This window comes from Eumetopias jubatus, unplaced genomic scaffold, assembly GCF_037043125.1.
Source record: "Eumetopias jubatus isolate StellerSeaLion01/CBP00866 unplaced genomic scaffold, mEumJub1_p1.0 scaffold_1, whole genome shotgun sequence".
Taxonomy (NCBI): Eukaryota; Metazoa; Chordata; class Mammalia; order Carnivora; family Otariidae; genus Eumetopias; species Eumetopias jubatus.
Window position 1 is genome coordinate 173656262 of NW_028274807.1, and position 19203 is coordinate 173675464.

The 19203-nt window shown below is 37.2% G+C and overlaps 1 protein-coding gene across 1 annotated transcript in view; it reads right to left on the minus strand.

The window, feature by feature from the left end:
• The window catches only part of CNTN4 (contactin 4), a 305070-nt gene that overhangs the window by 203832 nt on the left and 82035 nt on the right, over nucleotides 1-19203 (minus strand). Inside the window, exon 4 of the mRNA XM_088023249.1 lies at nucleotides 18620-18715. Coding sequence (XP_087879375.1) covers nucleotides 18620-18715 — 96 coding nt within the window. The remainder of the gene's footprint in view (nucleotides 1-18619; nucleotides 18716-19203) is intronic.

Here is a 19203-nt window from a genome sequence, read left to right on the forward strand (position 1 = left end):
GGATATGGTGGTGCTGAACGTAAAAGGGCATCCAGAGGAGCCTGTCCGAGTACTTGTAATTCATTTTAAAGATGCCTGTACACAGGGCGCCTGAGTGGCTCAGTCGTTAAGCATCTGCCTTCGGCTCAGGTCGTGATCCCAGGGTCCTGGGATCGAGTCCCACGTTGGGCTCCCTGCTCAGCAGGAAGCCTGCTTCTCCGTCTCCCACTCCCCCTGCTTGTGTTCCTGCTCTTGCTATCTTTCTCTCTGTCAAATAAATAAAAAAAATCTAAATCTGTACACAACAGAGATGAGCATTTTTAAAGCTAGGATTATGGAAGATTAATTTCAATTTTCCCAGTTCTATCTTTTAATTGAGCCCATTCATTCTCATTCTGAAAACTTCAGTGTGGCCACATGAAAGCTTCTGTACTTTAAGCTTTACGGATCTACCCTGACATTAAAACAGAGGTCACATGTGGCTTAACAGGGAAGCCCCTTATATGTGGTTTGTTGAACGAAGCTGCTCATTGTCAGGAAACTGACATACTCTGCATTACTCTAACATACTTAGCCCTGAACCTGTGAGTTTAATTCAGACTTGCTTCTTAATTGTTTATGAGCTGTCTGGAATGCTGGTCTATCATGAGGTAACTTGCATTTTTGCTCTTAGATTGTTGCTGGGCATGTGGGATTTTGTTGAAAATAAAAGGTGTACAAGTAGAAAGCAAATTTGGTATGGTATTTGCTACCAAATAAAACACGACCTATTTCAGATCATAGCCACTTTCAATCTTTGGACCACTGATTTTCCCCATCCCTTCTCTGTACTTGGCTGGTTGATTTTTAGTGACAAATGTCACATTTCCCCAGCTGAGATAAATATGGAAATGAAAACAGAAGCTATGTCAACTTGAATTTAAAGTTTTCTAACCTGAAAATGAACTAGTCCTCTTAGCATAATGTACTCCCCCGCAAGCAATTCTCTTAACTAGGCTACAGTGCCATTTGGAAATGGGGTGTTTATATGTATATTTTCTTCATTCCCTGCAGAAAGTCATCATCTGAGCATTGCTGAGTGCAGATTTAATGCACATCACTGCACACTTGCCCCAGTAACATGGCGACGGCCTGCCACTGGAGACTGAGAATAGCTCTAGGCAGGAGCAAAGCGGATTATTGCCAATCCAGGCATTTTTAGTGATAGGCATCTCTCAAGGCTGGGTAGTATGGGCAGCTATTTTAACTTGAATATCCAGATTGATTTTCAAATGGAGAATAAGTAACAAAATAGCTATATGATTGGCAAGATACCCATATGTTCATGCATTGTAGAAACTCCTCCAGATGATGCAAACATCTTACTCCCACAAAGACTGGTAGAAAATGTTTTTTTTTGGAGAAAGATAATTAACAATGGAGAACAATATAAAATCTAAGCTAGAAGCACCCTTGGAGTTCACTAAAGCCAACATATACTTGAATTTTAAATTTTTTGTTACAGAAATTTTCAAACATACACCAATTACAAAAGTAGAGACAGTGGTATAATGAACCCTCATGTATCATCCAGCTTTAATAATTATCAACACTGTTTCATTCTTATATGTCTCTTACCCTCTTTGGGTATTGGTTGTCCTTTAGCTGGTCACAGGAGTATCTTTCTACTTTTCATTATGTTTATATTTGATAACTGTGTTTTTGTATTTTTATTTTGTATTTTATATTTTTTAAAGATTTTATTTATTTATTTGACAGAGAGAGAGATAGCGAGAGAGGGAACACAAGCAGGGGGAGTGGGAGAGGGAGAAGCAGGCTTCCCGTTGAGTAGGGAGCCTGATGTGGGGCTTGATCCCAGGACCCTGGGACCATGACCTGAGCCGAAAGCAGACACTTAATGACTGAGCCACCCAGGCGCCCCTGTGTTTTTGTATTTTTAATCCAGAATATGGGAAAGACTGAAACAAATACTCTTTGTGGAGTTATCTGTATTTTCAAGACTTTCCCTTGTATTGTAGACATATTCAAAAATGGTTGTTCATATATTATTGAAGAATGTCATATTTACTTTAACAATGTCTCAGGGGTTTTGTCATCTATAAAATGGGAATATATAGCACTTATATCATATGGTTCTTGTAAGGATTAAATGTTAATATATGTAAAGAACTTAAAATCATGCCTGACATATATTATTCACTATATAAGTATTACTAACATTCATATGTGCGGTTGCTTCTTCTTTTATTGTCTTTGTTGGGTTCTGGTACCAGGATTACATTCATTTCTTTAAATGAACTGGTAGCTTTTCATCCTGTCTTTGCTCTGACACAATTGTTTGGTAAGGGAAATACCTTAAAAATTTGAAAAAACATTTCTTATAAAATTTATGGCTCAGAGCACTTGGAAGAAAGCGATTCTTGACAACTTTCAATTCTTCCCATGATAAATGGTCTATTCAGATTTTCTATATTTTCTTGATTCAGTTTTGTTTTCTATATAATCTCAGTAGATTTTTCATTTCATCTAGATGTTCAAATGATCACAGGATTGTGGATAGTCTGCCCTTATGATTTTAAATCTTGTATACAAAATTGAATGCTTTTAGTTTCTAATTTTGTGTATTTGTATTTCTCTTGTTTGTTTTTGATTAGATTTGGGATACACTTATATTTTTTTTTCTCCTCAAAACTTCTCTCAGATGTCTCATGTGTACTGTTTCTATTTTCCAATTTACTAATTTTGACCTTCATCTTCTTTCCTTCTCTTTCCCTTAGGTTTGTTTTGTGTTCTTTTTAATCTTCATGAGGTGAATACTTAGTTTATTGATTTTGATTTCCAGAATTTCTTAATAATAAATTTAAAGTTATTAACTTGCTTCTGAGCGCACTTTTTGTAAATTTTATTAGTATGGATGCATTTGTCCTCATTTCTTCAAATTTTGAAACATCCATAAATTATGGTTTTTCTTTGTGCTTTGACCCAGTAGATATTAGAAAAATGACTTGAAATTTGCATGGGTTGATTTTTTTTTAATGTGGTTATTGTCATTGTATAAAATTACCTATAGCTAATTTCTAGTTTAACTATATAATGGCAGAAAATAAGACCTGATGTGTACAATTTTAACTTCTCAAAATTTTTTTCTTGGCTTATTATGTAGCCAGTTATAATAAGCATTACATGGGCACTTGAAAGGAAAGTATATAAATATACAGTAGCTCTCTCTCATGGGCGGTTTTGCTTTCCATGGTTTCAGTTACATGTGGTCAACTGTGGTCCAGAAGGAGATGACCCTCCTTCTGACATATGGTCAGAAGATTAAGAGTAAACTAATGCTATGTCACAATGCCTATGTCATTCACATCACTTCATCTCATCATAGGCATTTTATCATTTCACATCATCACAAGAAGGGTTAGTACAGTACCATAAGATATTTTGAGAGAAACTACATTCACTTAACATTTATTACAGTTATAATTGTACTATTTTACTGTTATTGTTGTTAATCTCTTACTATGCTTAAATGATAAACTTTATCATAGGTATACATGTATAGAAAAAAATAGTATATACAGGGTTCAGTCTTATCTGCAATTTTAGGCATCTACTGGAGGGCTTGGAACATATTCCCTGTGGATAATAGAAGATTAGTACTTATGTTTTATTATTACATTATTCAATTTTTTTGTATCCTTATTTCTATTTACTTGGTCTGTCAAATTAAGCAAAAAAATATGCTTTAGTAATTCCTTCTTGTGTTTCCAAATATTTAGCATTATAAATTTTGACACTATGTTTTATGGTGTTTAAAATACTATAATTGGAATGTCTTCATTAGGGTTTGTGTATCTTAATAATAAAAAAGCTCTTTTCCCAATTTGATGTTTTTGCATACAAATAATACTTGGTCCTAAACTAGTAAGTTTATCATCTTTTCTTTTTAAAAATCTATTTTGTTAGAATATTTTATTTTAAATAAATGCCATCAAATTCTGGTTAGATCAAACAAAATTTTAACTGCATCTGATGCTCTTATGTTCATATGAAAGTTTTATCTCTGTAGTTTCTGTCATATACTATATACTCTTGTATTTGTCATCTTTTTGTGAGTTTTTTATTCATGCTGTTTTGCTCATCTTTACCTTTGGTCTTTGGTTGAACAGATTACAATTTATTTGATTTAACTGTCTCCAGCAACTTGGAATATACATATTCTGTTTTTATATCTACCTTAATCTATATTTCCTCTCATTATTAGAATAAAGACTAACATAAAAACTTTGATTCCCTCTCAAAGAGGGGAAAATACAACATGTTTTTACTATTGAAAGGATGATGTGTTGGTATGAAATGTTAAGTATGCCATGATATTAAATAAAATAATATGTCTGCACTGATAAAATATTAACATTGATTATGTATAGATTGGATCTTTATTCCTAAATTTCCATATTTATGAAGCTTTCTGATCATTATATGTTCCTTTGGCATTCTTTAAAAAAGTTTATCTACTTAATCATGCTTATCACTAATGCAATTTTCTACAATGTTCATTTGGCTTTTTATTGCATCTGCACTGCAGGTTTTGATTCTTTCATTTCTTATCTTTGTTAGCTCTTTTTACATGCCAGTATCAGAGTCAGATCCCTTTTCCCATTAGAATCTCTGTTTCATAGCATCCATGCTTTCTTTGTCTTGACTGAAAGCACAACAGAGACACATCTTTGTTGTTTTGTTTTATCCTCAGACAATGGCTGACTCTTCCCTCCTCTTGCCCCCACTTTTTTTTTAAAGATTGTATTTATTTATTTGAGAGAGAGAGAATGAGAGACAGAGAACACGAGAGGGAAGAGGGTCAGAGAGAGAAGCAGACTCCCCGCTGGGCAGGGAGTCTGATGTGGGACTCGATCCCGGGACTCCAGGATCATGACCTGAGCCGAAGGCAGTCGCTCAACCAACTGAGCCACCCAGGCGCCCGCCCCTACTCTTTATCATGAAGTATTTTCTTAGGTCACCATGATGGAGTAGATTTTTCATTTAACTCTATTTATTAACATTGGCTATGATTTTACCCAGATCTTAGATTCACCAACCAAAAATGGGTTTATCCCTTTATTCACTCAAACTGACCACAGGGGCTCCCAGAATCCCCATCTCAAATCTTAAATTTAAAGCAATTTGATAGCCATGTTTCCTTTCAAAACTACTGGTGTCTGGCTATCATTAATTTAGTAAAATTCTGAGGAACTAAGATAGAGCTTTCTATTGCTTCAGTTATCACCGTCACAGTGAACTGGTATGACCTCTTTCCTGTTGGAAATGTGCCACACCCAATATGCCTCTTTCTCTCTAGAGCATTAGTTAGTACTGTTGATTCCTAGTGATTCTGGGGAGAGGGAGATGGTGCATTGTGTGTGTGTGTGTGTGTGTGTGTGTGTTAGTAAGTACGGTAGGTTACTTCCTCTGGATACCTTAGAGAAAAATGTTTTTTCATAATAAGGAGACAGACATCAGATTTTTAAATTAGATATCCAGACTGAAATATATTTTTTTTATTTATTTGAGAGAGAGAATGAGATAGAGAGAGCATGAGAGGGGGGAGGGTCAGAGGGAGAAGCAGACTCCCTGCTGAGCAGGGAGCCCGATGTGGGACTCGATCCCGGGACTCCAGGATCATGACCTGAGCCGAAGGCAGTTGCCCAACCAACTGAGCCACCCAGGCACCCCAGACTGAAATATATTTGATATAGAGGTATAACATAGCTCTTGTTGGAAGCCTTTAAAGATATCCTTCCCATATTCCTTGTTGTTAATTTAGTTGTTTAGTCATGAGTCTCTGCTCTAGTCTTAATGTTGTGTCTCCCCAAAATTCATATTTTGAAATCTTATCCCTAAAGGTAAAGGTATTAGTATGTGGGGCCTTTGGGAAGTGATGAGGTCATGAAGGTGGAGCCCTCATGAATGGGATAAGTGCTCTTATAAAAGAAACCCCACAGAGCTCCCTAGTTCTTTCTGCCATGTGAGGATACCGCAGAATGTTACCTCTAATGAACTGGGAAGAAAACCCTCACCATACAACATGCCGGCACCCTTATTTCAGACTTCCAGTCTCCAGTATTGGGAGAAATAAATTTCTGTTCTTTACAAGCTACCCAGTCTATGGTAGTTTGTTATAGCAGTGTGAATGTATTAAGACAGTCTCCTATGGTTATATCTCCATTTGGCCTATTTGTGCTATAATTATAGGTAATTCCTCAAGTAAATTTTTGATGACTACCCTGTTTTTAGTCTGATGAGAACTTTGCTTCTTTCTTTGTTTTTTACAAAAAGCTAGGTAATAATAAATCAGCCTTAGCTGCCAAGAGCCCATTTTTCAACACTGCCTTCCACTCTAACTCACCCCCTATTTCACTAAAAAAAAACTCTTTCACAATATTTAACTTACTTTCAGGAAAACACCCAGGTCTTTAATGCTACTCCAGAGCCTAGTCTCTGCTGATATACTAGACTTAGACTTGAACTACCTCCCCACCACGCACGGGCACTACCATGTCACTTTTCCTCATGGCCAGACAACCTTCCCACTCCAGACATATGAACTGTTGCTTGGTCTGTAATACTATTCCTTCCTTCTATTCTTTCATTCTTCCAAATCTGAGCTCCAGAGAGATCTACTTCTTCAAGGAAGATTCCTCCCAGTCTACATCATGTCCTTCCAACAGACATACCTCATTTTACTGTGCTTGGCAGATACTGCTTTTTTAGAGATTGCAGGTTTGTGGCCACCCTGTGTTAAGCAAGTCTGTCAGTGCCATTTTTCCAACAGCATTTGCTCACTTCATGTCTCTGTCACATTTTGGTCATTCTTGCAATACTTCAAACATTTTCATTATTATTACCTTTGTTGTGGTGATCTGTGAGTGCTGATTTTTGATGTTACTATTGTAATTGTTTTGGGGCACCAGGAACCGTGCCCATATAAGATGGTGAACTGAATTCATAAATGTGTCTGTTCTGACTGCTCCACCAGCTGGCATCAGCCCATTTCTCTCCCTCTTCCTGGGCCTCCCTATTTCCTGAGATACAACAATATTAAAGTTAGGCCAATTAATAACCCTACAATGGCTTCTTTTTTTTAAAAAGATTTTATTTATTTATTTGACAGAGAGAGACACAGTGAGAGAGGGCTGAGCAGGGAGCCCGATGTGGGGCTCGATCCCAGGACCCTGGGATCATGACCTGAGCTGAAGGCAGACGCTTAACAACTGAACCACCCAGGCGCCCCCCTACAATGGCTTCTAAGTGTGTTCAAGTGAAACAAAGAGTCAACTGATGCAGAAAACTTCACTATCTTAAGAAATTGCCACAGCCACCCCAACCTTCAGCAACCATCACCCTGATTAATTAGCAGCCATCAATGTCAAAGCAAGAACCTCCACCAGCCAAAAGATTATGACTCGCTGAAAGCTCAGATAACGGTTAGCATTTTTTAGCAATAAAATATTTTTAATTAAGGTATGTGCGGTTTTTTTAGACATAATGCTATTGCACACTTAATAGACTACCGTATAGTGTGTACATACAACTTTTATATGCACTGAGAAACAAAAAAATTCATTTGACTCATGTTATTGCAATATTTGCTTTATTGCACTGGTCTGTAACCAAACCCACAATATTTCTGAGGTATGCTTGTATTTTATACGATCAGATCACTGAACCCTGTTCCTCTTCCAGCCCATAACCAAAAGCACACATTCCAGTATGACTATCTGGGTACCCCCTTACTTCCCAACAGGCCCGTAAGTCTTACGGTAGCGGGATCATTCTGTTTTTGCTCACTGTTACATCCACCACATCTATGCCAATGCTTGGCAACTGAGAGGTTCTGCCAGAGTTAGATATTTTTACTTTTTAAAAGCAATCTATTCTCTTCAATCTTGAAATCTTAATTTACGTACTCCATTAGGACCCAATTATAAATCTCATTTATCACAACCATTTCCACTGAAATAACCTGGAACCGTATGTTGGTAAGGAATGCTGGCTTGCAGATAGAGTGAACAAATTCAAACAGTACCAAGACTCAGAAAAGAAGGCGTAGGAATGTCTTTCTTACATCTAGGTGTTCGTTTCAGAGCTGTGTTATACTTATCTTATTTTACAGTAAGTCAGAACAACAAATGGAAGAAATATGATACTTAAGTCAGCTACATTTTATTTTTAAAATCTTGTTTATCTTTTCAAAAGGCAAAAGTTTGCATAAAGTGGTAAGAACTTGACCTCAAACACCTATAACCAAACTATTCTGGAGTTTCCCAGGTATTCCCTAGTCTATATTTTGTTTAAGAGAATGAGAAAGCATACAAATTCCAAATTACTTCACAAAGTAGAAATTCTTTGGATATTTCTGAAATGCTACATTATCAACTGCAACTATCTCTCCAGCTGTGCCCGCCATATGGATTTATGAATTCCTGTGGAGTGTTGTTGTAACACAACTCCTAACCAGGGACTAATTTTGACACTGAAGATTATGATAATGTGTTAACCTGCAACTATCTGATGTGAAAAAAATTGGGTGTGTTACACGTGGAGATGGGAAGAGCTTTCTTGGCTTGGTATAGAATAGCTATCAGTTGTTTTGTCAGTAGCCAGTATCTATGTAAGAGATCATGAACATTCTCCCAATCAGCTGCTGGATTAAAGATCTGACATATCTTCTGGCTCATTATGTAGATAGGGTTGGTCTCCATGTAGAACTCTTACTGCTCCATTTGGAATTTTTTATTTATTCTACATGTTTCAAATGACAAAATCATTAGTGAGTACAGTTAGGACAAATCAGCATGATTGGTTAAAAAAAGTTTTTCATCCATACTCTTCGTCTTTGATGAATGTTCAGCCACTTAATTAAATCATTTTCTTTTAAATCAGTATTTGGATACTACACAGCATCAGAAGCTACAGCCCCATCTTTAGACAAAATGCTAAAATTTATTTTTTTGGATGTGAACTTTACTTGGCCAAATGTGTAGTTTTCTCCAGTCTTTGATTTGGCCCTACTTAAGTTATTGTCTTCCTAAATGTCTGAAAAGTAACTGAATGAGTTACAAAGTACAGATAGCAGAAAAATGGCTGACTTCCTATTTGTTCTTTAATACTCACAGGATCAAGATCCCTGAAGGTACCGAACATTTTGGAGCCTTCACTTTCTGATCTCCCAACCAGAATCCATTTCCAAATTTCCAGGACTCAGGCAGCATTTCCTCATTCTATATACTGCACCATTATCCTGCTTAATTCAATGTAACATCATGATGCACTGACCTGACAAAACACCAATTCCTTGCTGAAAACGTATCCAAAGAGCTGCTTGTTTCTTCCTCAGCTGAAAAGATGAGATTCATAGGACATATTTCCAGTGGGTATTAAAACAAGAATGGTTCCTATACATCCTGCAGTGATTGTCCACTGGATTATTTATGAAATGCTCAGCCAGGTTCATTTTGTTGAAGATCAGTGTTGATCATTTGTTCTGTTCTGGCTGGTACATCCCTGGTAGTACTCTACTGGATATGTAATGTGCTTTTCACATCTCCAGATTCTTCACATCCCAACTAGCACCTGTGTTCCAACACAATATCATCCTTCACTGCTTTCTGGGACAGGACGACTCCAAAAGAGAAAGCTCAACATGAAATTGAGCTTTGTTGAATGATCACAGTTTGCACATCATTCAGCTTTATGGATCAAATCTCAGTTCCCAAATGCCATTTCTTTTGGTGCTAATGCATTTGGCCCTGACTTTGACTGATCAATGGGCCTCCGGTTCTAAGGATCAAACCTGGAGATAATCTCTTTGATTTTTTTTATGTTAAAAAAAAAAAGAGAAACATTTCCAACTTGAATTTAAAATCTATCCACAAATACTCTTATATACTGCTTATCATTAAATTAAATTAAATACAGAGTAACTGTCAGGAGAGATGTTGGGTAATTAAGGCCATCATTAATTAACTAAAATGCTTTGGTTTCTGCCAAATAATGAACATAGAAACATTTACACAGAAGCAAAGAAGGAAAAGAATAGATAGAAAAAGAATTTTTTGAAATTTATTTCAGGAATAACTTTTTTTCCAACTAAATGATTCTCTTTAGGCTACTGAACACAAAGAAATTTAATTAATTGCTATTTATTTAGTAGTTGAGTTTATTTCTAAGTGCTATGGATTTGCTATAGCTGCAAAACAGCTTCAACATCTCTCTAACTAGAATTAAAAGGAGAATTAGGTAGAAAGTTATATGGCTATCATTCCTGGGGAAGTCTTCTTAGAACCTAGACCAGCAATTTTCTATACAGTTTAATTTAAGAAATTGGTGGCTTGGCTGCATAAGGTTTAGAATTATTCTATGGCTAGTGAATGTTTGCTAGTTATATACTCATTTTTTTCTATTCATAAGTATATAGTTATTGACATCAAGGCACAAAAAATGTGGTCATAAAACATTCAGGTTGTTTTAAAGAGCTGATAGGAAAATCAAAGGCGAAAAGTATGTCAGTAGTATCACAGAATAAGCTTAACTAACTAATTGTGGAGATGATTGACATCAGAAATATTGACCCTCATTCTTGTAGTCCTATCTAGTGGGGGAGAAGCATGTCATTCTTCGAGACACGCAAGTCCTAATTCCCTCCTTTTGCTTCCTTTGCTGATTCTTTCTTTGGACTAAATGATCTCATGGCTGTGAGAAATGGAGCCTGTATTTGGTATAATAAAGACAAATAATCCTAGTGGCCTATCCTCCCAAATATGAAACACTCCACCATGCCATTTGTGTGGGACAGTTTATAACAAATAGTCCCTGCTCAATGTGGCTCTTTATTCTGCTCAATCAGCGAAAAAAGGGAGGCTTAATGAATGAAGAAAAGCATCACCTTCCAAACTGTTTCACATTACTCTATGCTGACTAAATCACTAATGTCTAAAATCTCCTTTGATTGGCAAAATAAGAAGGAAAAGAAAAAGGGAGGAATTGGACCATTACATATCAGATGAAGGAGTTCAGGTTCACAGATTTCAAAGGAATATGGTAGAGTCAAACAGCACAAACAAGACTGCCTTAAAAATGTTTAATGCTTGGGGCACCTGGGTAGCTCAGTCGATTAGCGTCTGACTTTTGGTTTGGGCTCAGGTCATGATCTCAGGGTCTTGATATCAAGCCCCACATTCTGCTTGAGATTCTCTCTCCCTCTCCCTCTGGCCCTCCCCCCTGACCTCTTCTCTTGCTCTCTCTCAAATAAAAAAATAAATCTTAAAAAAAAGAATGTTTAATGCCAAAAACAAAACAAAATAGAAAACACCACCCTCAAAAAATACCTAGTAGTCTGTGGTACTGATTAACCTACTACTAAAGGTTACCTTTTCCTCATTAAATTGCAATAGATGTCCATTTAAGTAAATATACGAAGTTTCTTAGGTTAGACATAAAACTCAGAATGCATTTTCCATAAAAATATTTAAAAAGGTGGTTTATCCAAGTTTGACTGACCCCTAATATATATGTTTTTTTACTGAAGTGTAGTTGACCTACAATGTTATATTAGTTTCAGGTATATAACATAGTGATTTGACATGTCTATACAATGCTCCCCATGATAATCTTAGTTACTGTCACCACACAAAGTTATTACATTACTGACTGTATTCCCTATGCTGTTCTTTTCATTCCTATGACTTATTCCTTTTATAACTGGAAGTTTGTACTTTTTTTTTTTTTTTTTTTTTAGAGAGCGAGTGGGGAGGGGCAGAGGATGAGAGAAAGATTCTTTTTTTTCTCTTTAAATTTTTTTATGTTAATCACCATACATTACATCATTAGTTTTTGATGTAGTGTTCCATGATTCATTGTTTGTGCATAACACCCAGTGCTCCATGCAGAACGTGCCCTCTTTAAATACCCATCACCAGGCTAACCCATCCCCCAGCCCCCTTCCCTCTAGAACCCTCAGTTTGTTTTTCAGAGTCCATAGTCTCTCATGGTTCGTCTCCCCCTCCAGTTCCCCCCCCCTTCATTCTTCCCCTCCTGCTATCTGAGAGTAAGATTCTTAAGCAGGTTCCATACCCAGCATGCAGTCCAACACAGGGTTTGATCTCATGACCCCGAAATCATGACCTGAGCCAAAATCAAGAGTCAGATGCTTAACTGACTGAGCCTCCCAGGCACCCCAGTGCAAAAGCTTTTCAGTTTGATGTAGTCCCAATAGTTTATTTTTGCTTTTGTTTCCCTTGCTTGAGGAGACATATTCAGAAAAATGTTGCTAAGGCCAACGTCGAAGAGATTACTGCCTATGCTTTCTTCTAGAAGATTTATGGTTTCACATCTTACATTTAAGTCTTTAATCCATTGAGTTTATTTTTGTGTGTGGTTTAAGAAAGTGGTCTGGTTTCATTCTTTTGCATATAGCTGTTCAGTTTTCCAACAGTTATTGAAGAAACTGTCTTTTCCCCCATTGTATATTCTTGCCTCCTTTACTGTAGTTTAACTGACCATATAAGCATGGGTTTATTTCTGGGCTTTCTATACTGATCCATTGATCTATGTGGATATTTTTGTGCCAGTACCATCTTGTTTTGATTACTACATCTTTGTAGTTTATCTTGAAATCGGGGATTGTGGTACCTCTAGCTTTGTTATTCTTTCTTAAGATTACTTTGGCTCTTCAGGGTCTTTTGGGATTCCATATAAATTTTGTTCTAGCTTTGTGAAAAATGCTACTTGTATTTTGATAGGAAATGCACTGAATCTGTAGATTGCTTTGTAGAGTATGGGTGTTTTAACAATATTAATTCTTCCAATTTTTGAGAATATCTTGACATTTGTTTTGTTGTCTTCAATTTCTTTCATCAATGTCTTAATAGTTTTCAGAGTACAGGTCTTTAACCTCCTTGGTTAAATTTATTCCTACATATTTTAGGAAGCCTTTAACTGTGCAGATTGTTGCCACATTTATTACATTTTTTTATTCTAACAACATATTTGAGGGGTTTACAAAATATAAATTTCATTTCGGTAGCATAATACTCTATAAGGATTTGAGAGTTATGCTGGAAACAAAGATATAGGGAAAGAGTAGGAGCCTAAAATGTGGATGAGAGAAAGTAGAGGGAATCAACTGGAAGTGGAGGGACTGTTTCTTGAGGAAAGTGGCCAGTTGTCCAAATCACATGGTGATAAAACTAGAATCCATCCATTCTGATGTCAATTTTCCAGGGAGTATGATATGATGGATGGGGTCCAATAAGTAAATGTCAGCAATACTTAAAATCCAAAGGACAGTGTGTTATGGTCCCAGGTTTGGCTCTGAGTGCATCTTTGGGTGAGACATGAGGGCCAGAGCTAAACTTAGTGTCTATACTACAGTAAAATGAATTGATGTTTGGAGCAAATAAAGATGCATCTGAAAGTCTGAAGGTACATAGAACTGGTAAGCATAGGGGCCGAGTATGAGGCAAGGGTTAGGAATAAGGCATGGAGTGGGGTTAGGCAGAGCTGTCAGCTTGACAAAATGTGGTTGTCTTGAAGATTATTCTGGGCATAGAGGAGAAACATTTTAGCATAGCAACATCAGTCCAGGTCCAAGACCTGTCAGCATGGTTTGAACTCATTAAGAAACTGGGTGAGCCCGATCCTGAAGGTGACATCTGGATGCTAGGAACAGTATGTGTGGGATGACGGAAACCAAATAGGGCTCAGAGAAGTTACATAAGTGGCCCAAGACCACATAGTAAGGTAATAGGAGATCTGGGTCTGGAATGTAAGTGTCCCAGTTTCATGATTTTTCCTCTGTCCCACAGTAAATACAAAATGATCCAGCTGAAATAACTACACTGTGGGAAGGCATGCTTCTTTTAGGATTATTATATTTGTGGATATGTACAGATCAAATCAAATTCCCTGGCCCCTGAAAATGTTTGCAAACAGAGAGGTTCTGCTGAGACAAGATCTACTTGATTTTGTAATGCAGAGGCACACATTTTCCACCCTGGCTGCATATTAGAATCATGTACAGTGCTTTTGAAAATATAAATGATGCCAGAGGACCCCTCTCAAGAAAGGCACACTTAATTGATCTGGAATGGGGCCCAAAGAACCCCTGGCATAGAGAATCCAGTACTTGTTTCTACTGTTGTCTCCTGGACTGGGAAAAAAAAAGGGTCACGTTCTAGGCAAAGATAACTCTTGACCCTGCCATTGATTAGTGTGTGACCCCACATAATCTCTTTGCTTCGATTTCCTTATCTATGAAATATGTGTTCTTACTTCTTAAAGGATTATTGTGAGGATCAGAGATAATATAATGGAAACTAAAACATTATAAACACCATGAAGAACTCTACAGATGTTCTGTTATAAGGTCCCTGCATCTCATGCTATGTGAACAGAATCCAACTTTAATGGGAATGTGTTCTGTATAAAAGCATCTAATGATGACAATTATAGCTGGTTTCTATGAAACCCGTAACAATGAAAATCATCTTAGAATCAGAATCATGTGGTTTCTTTTTAATACTCTAGGAAACCATACTTTCACTAATAATAATGTAGTAAAAGCTGGCCAGATATAAAATGCTATTTTTGAAGATAAATACTTAAGAAAAAGCCAGTTTTTCTTGATTGTTCATCTCCCTTATCAACAACCACAAAAATACATGAAGCAAAGGTAAATCCTGAGGTGATTATATTTTATTTTAAATTCTTTTAAAATAAAAGTGCTCAACCCTTCTGCTTGGGTGATGTGGAAATCAAAGGCCTCTATCTCAGCAATGTGAATCTGGGCTGGATTTGTAGAAGGTGATCAAAGTGGGTGCATCTTAAATCTGGTGCTGCCTTAGAGTCTCTAAAACAATAGATTTGTGGAATCAGAATATCCTTGGGAAGTGGTGGGACACCTATGGTTTTAACATGTTGCCCTGGTTATACCTCAGCTTCCTGCCCATCACTGGCTGAAGTGAGGTGTGTGTGTGAGAGAATCACAGATATAGCTCAGGGCTTCTCAAACTGTAATGTGCATATGAATCACTTGGAGATCTTATTAAAATGTGAATTCTTATTCACTTATTCACTAGGCTCTGGGTGGAGCCTGAAACTGTCTTTTTAACAAGCTGCCAGGTGAGGCAGAATGCTGCTGGCCCAGGGACCACATTTTGAATAGCAAGGATCTTGGTGACATATAAAAGGAAGGTGAGAACAAAAACCTCCCTTGAACAGTTCATGAGGAATTCACTGGTGAATAATACAATTTTAGTATATTGGCAGGAATAATCTCAAAGTACCTTGGTTCTATTGCTATTTAATGAGAGCTTGGTTAAGCATCATGAATTCCTGGTGCCAAATGACTTTGGAGTTGATGGAAAGCAAGGAGAAAATTCTGGATCTCAATAAACTCTATTTTTAATATGAAGGGACACCATGGACAACCAGAGCCCATCACAGTGATTTCTATTGTTTGGTGTTTGTGTTAAGATTTAATAGTAAAATCTACGCAATGACATCACAACTGAATTTGTATCTATTAACCAAAAGATGACAAAGATGCTACATGTAGTTATTGGTAAAGTACTGGATATATCTGCAGACTGAAATGCTTTTCAAAAGAGATTAATTGTTGCTCATTTCTATGTTACCCTAAGAAGGTCTGACACTGCACAGCTTTTGAAAGAGGACATGCAGCATCCTTTACAGTGGATTTCACGCCATTACTCAGTATCCCACTGACACAGTAAAAGGCTGACTCATTTCCTTCCCTCTGCATGATCTGTTACAATTGAAACTGGGATACCATATGCTGGGTCTAAAACGCTCAGTATGTCCAGTGGCTCATGGTGATTCTGCCGGCTTTCAGGTGATACACAGCCTGGAGAAGCAACGAAAGAATCACTGCGGCACAGTTTGCACTGAAAGGTTTTGAGTAATTGGGGGGATTTTATCAGATAATCATTGACTCCACTGCCTCAAACTGATGGCTCTCTGCGATGCTCTCTTACACCCTTCAAGATCCTCTTGGTTTTCTTGCACATTTCCTTGCCTTGCCTGCCTTGCCCACAGTGTTACTGAGCATGCAAGTTCTAATAAATTCCATAATGAGAATATTTATTTCCTTGTCTCTCACCATCAGGACTGTCAGGAATGTCAGCACAGCTCAAGAAACCAGATTTCAGAGCTGCTGACTGCTGCCAGCAGAGACAAGCACATTGCAGGGGATGTCTATGAAAATGTTTAATATATTTCTCTGTGGGAAGGGAAAAGTCTTCAGGTGTCTCACTGTGTAGTGGCTCAGCAACACTCCAGGTGCTTTGCCTTTCCCAAAGATACTATTATACCACGGAGTAGTGGGGTACTTTGTTTCTTTTTTTTTATAGAATCTTTTTTTTAAATTTTATTTATTTGAGAGAGAGAATGAGAGACAGAGAGAGAGCATGAGAGGGGGGAGGGTCAGAGGGAGAAGCAGACTCCCTGCTGAGCAGGGAGCCCGATGCGGGACTCGATCCCGGGACTCCAGGATCATGACCTGAGCCAAAGGCAGTCGCTTAACCAACTGAGCCACCCAGGCGCCCGGGGTACTTTGTTTCTTAATATGCCTACAAGATTAATTTTTTGGAATTGCTGCCATGTTATGAAAGTTTAATGCTGTGAGGTAGACTGCAGAAGAAATCAGCAAAACCTTTAATTCTTACTTTGATCTGATTTCATCATAGGAAGAGAAAAGTTAGTCTGAGTGAGCTTGACTTTAACCTAAGTATATGTCCAGTTAATTGCCTTCTTCATAAAAATGATAGAGCTTCAATAATGCAAACCTACTGGATAAATATGTTTAGCCTTTATTGAGTTATTACCATGTAATGATACAACTAAACGGGATCTGAGAGATTTCCTTTCATCTCCTCATTTTATAGATAAGAAGAGTGAAAATATTTGCTCAATATCAAATAATGATTTGAAACAGAGTCAGGACTAGAACTCATGTCCTGGACCCCAAATTTAATGCTTCTGATACTAACTTGAAAGGAAAATGGGAGCCCTAAGGAGTAAACCCATCTCTCAGAACACAAACTACCAAAATCTAATCTGGATTCTCTGCCAGTCTTCAAAAACCAGAATCTTGAATAATTCCATGTCTTCAATCTAGTCTCTTCCATCTGCTTTTTATACTTGTCATGTCAGAGTACAAGTATTTTAGCTAGTTTGCTAATTGTTATTTCCTGCTGGAATGCTTAGCTGGGGTATTAGACGAGCAAGGAAAAGTTACAACTTTAGAATACAGGACAAAAATTAAAGGGTGTTTTCAAATTCTCAGTTTAAAATATTTTTTTTTCTTTTCATCATGTGTTAAGCCAAACAGAAAATTAAGATAACAAGGATAGCAGATAGCAAATTCAACTTTAGCCAGAATTCCCAAGAATAGAGTTTATCAATCTTGTTACCTCGAGCTTTAGAGGAATCCTAATAAATATCATTATCTATTAAACCTCCACACTATTGAGCCCTTTATGGGAAGTCAGATTTGCCTTTCAGTCATCGTTAGTCTTTTTGGCAGACATTGTAAGTTGCCTATACAGCATGTCTCTATAGTCTCCTTTATTACAAAATTATGATTTTGATCTGTATAAAATACTTGATTTTTCAGTCTCTTTTGTCACTGGGGGTGATCAGTGACATGTAGGTATAAGTCGTCGGGCAAAGCAAACCTTTCATAATACAAAGGCAAACTAAGATGGAGACTTTTGACTTTTGTCCTTGACTATTTCTATTTCTTCCTGTTTGGACTGCACCTATGTACCCTAGCCATATCACACGTTAAGGACTACAGAAAAGGATGCAAGAAACGGCTTGCATCCTGGAAAACATCTTCAAGAAGTGGTATCAACTTTAGATTACATAACTCTGGAAACGTGTGTGAGAACAACACAAACTCCAGTCTGTTGAAGCCTGTGTTAGCTGGGTTTTCAGTTATTTGCAGTCAAATGAATTCCTTATTTATTTATTTCTTTATTGAGTATTAAGGAGGGCACTTGTGATGAACACTGGGTGTTGTATGTAAGTGACAAATCACTAAATTTTACACCTGAAACTTATGTTACACTGTATGTTAATTAACAGGAATTTAAATAAAAACTTGGAAAAATAAACAAAAATAATTCAAATGGATCCCTCATTGATCCAGTTATTATGAGTCTTTACAAAGTGATCCTGGATTGGATCTGATCCTTTCCCAGACCAAACACAAGATGAAATAAAGCAACATTCAGCTTTGAAACCAATCAAGTTGGAGAAAGTACTGGTAACTTTACCTACATTGCCTTACCAAGCAACAGGATTCTGATCTCAATGGACTCAGGTGTCTTCCCCCTTGTGCCAGGTAGATAGCAGTCAGGTAGAATGTTTGTAGAATCTGATATTTTCCTATCCTAATTATGGGAGGCATTGACAACGATTCTTCCTTGACACAGAGGGACTTCGGGAATCTCTGCAAATGATACTTTTCCTTTAGCTAGTGCCAAGGGGCGTGGAAAATCAGCAAGAAAAATAGCAGCAAATCAAGTGTAGACATTTCAGTGCATTTATAGTTTACCTCCTGAATGAGCTGGTGGGCCACACAGTAGTACCATCCCCTGACCTTGACGGACAGACACAGTGCTTCTTGTTCTTGTTTTAAAGTTTTCAAGATCTGTTAAGGGAAATAAAGGAAAAGGGTTTAAATTAAAAAGGCCTAAGATACTATGGGATAGTATAGTTGTTTCAAAAGAGGATAGTCTTCTGCTGAAAATCAGCCTCTGTATCACGCACAGCAAGGAAATTCAGTGTAGCCTCTTTGTCCTGTCATCCTTGATTCTGTGTCTATACTGTAATGGAGCTACTTGCCACATGTGTCTAGTTAGATTTAAAACACATAAAATTAAATAAAATGTACACCAGTTCCTCAGCTATACTAGTTACATTTTGTGTTCAACAGCCACATGTAGCTAGTGGTTACCATATTGGATAGCAGAGAAATAGAACATTCACATCACTGAAGAAAGTTCTATCAGACAGTGCATGTCTAAGTGAAGAAACCAAGGTTTAATGATGTTAAGTGACTTCACCAACATCGTTTTTGTAATTAAATATCATTATCAGGATGTAAATTCATTTTATCTGATACTCAATTCTATTCAC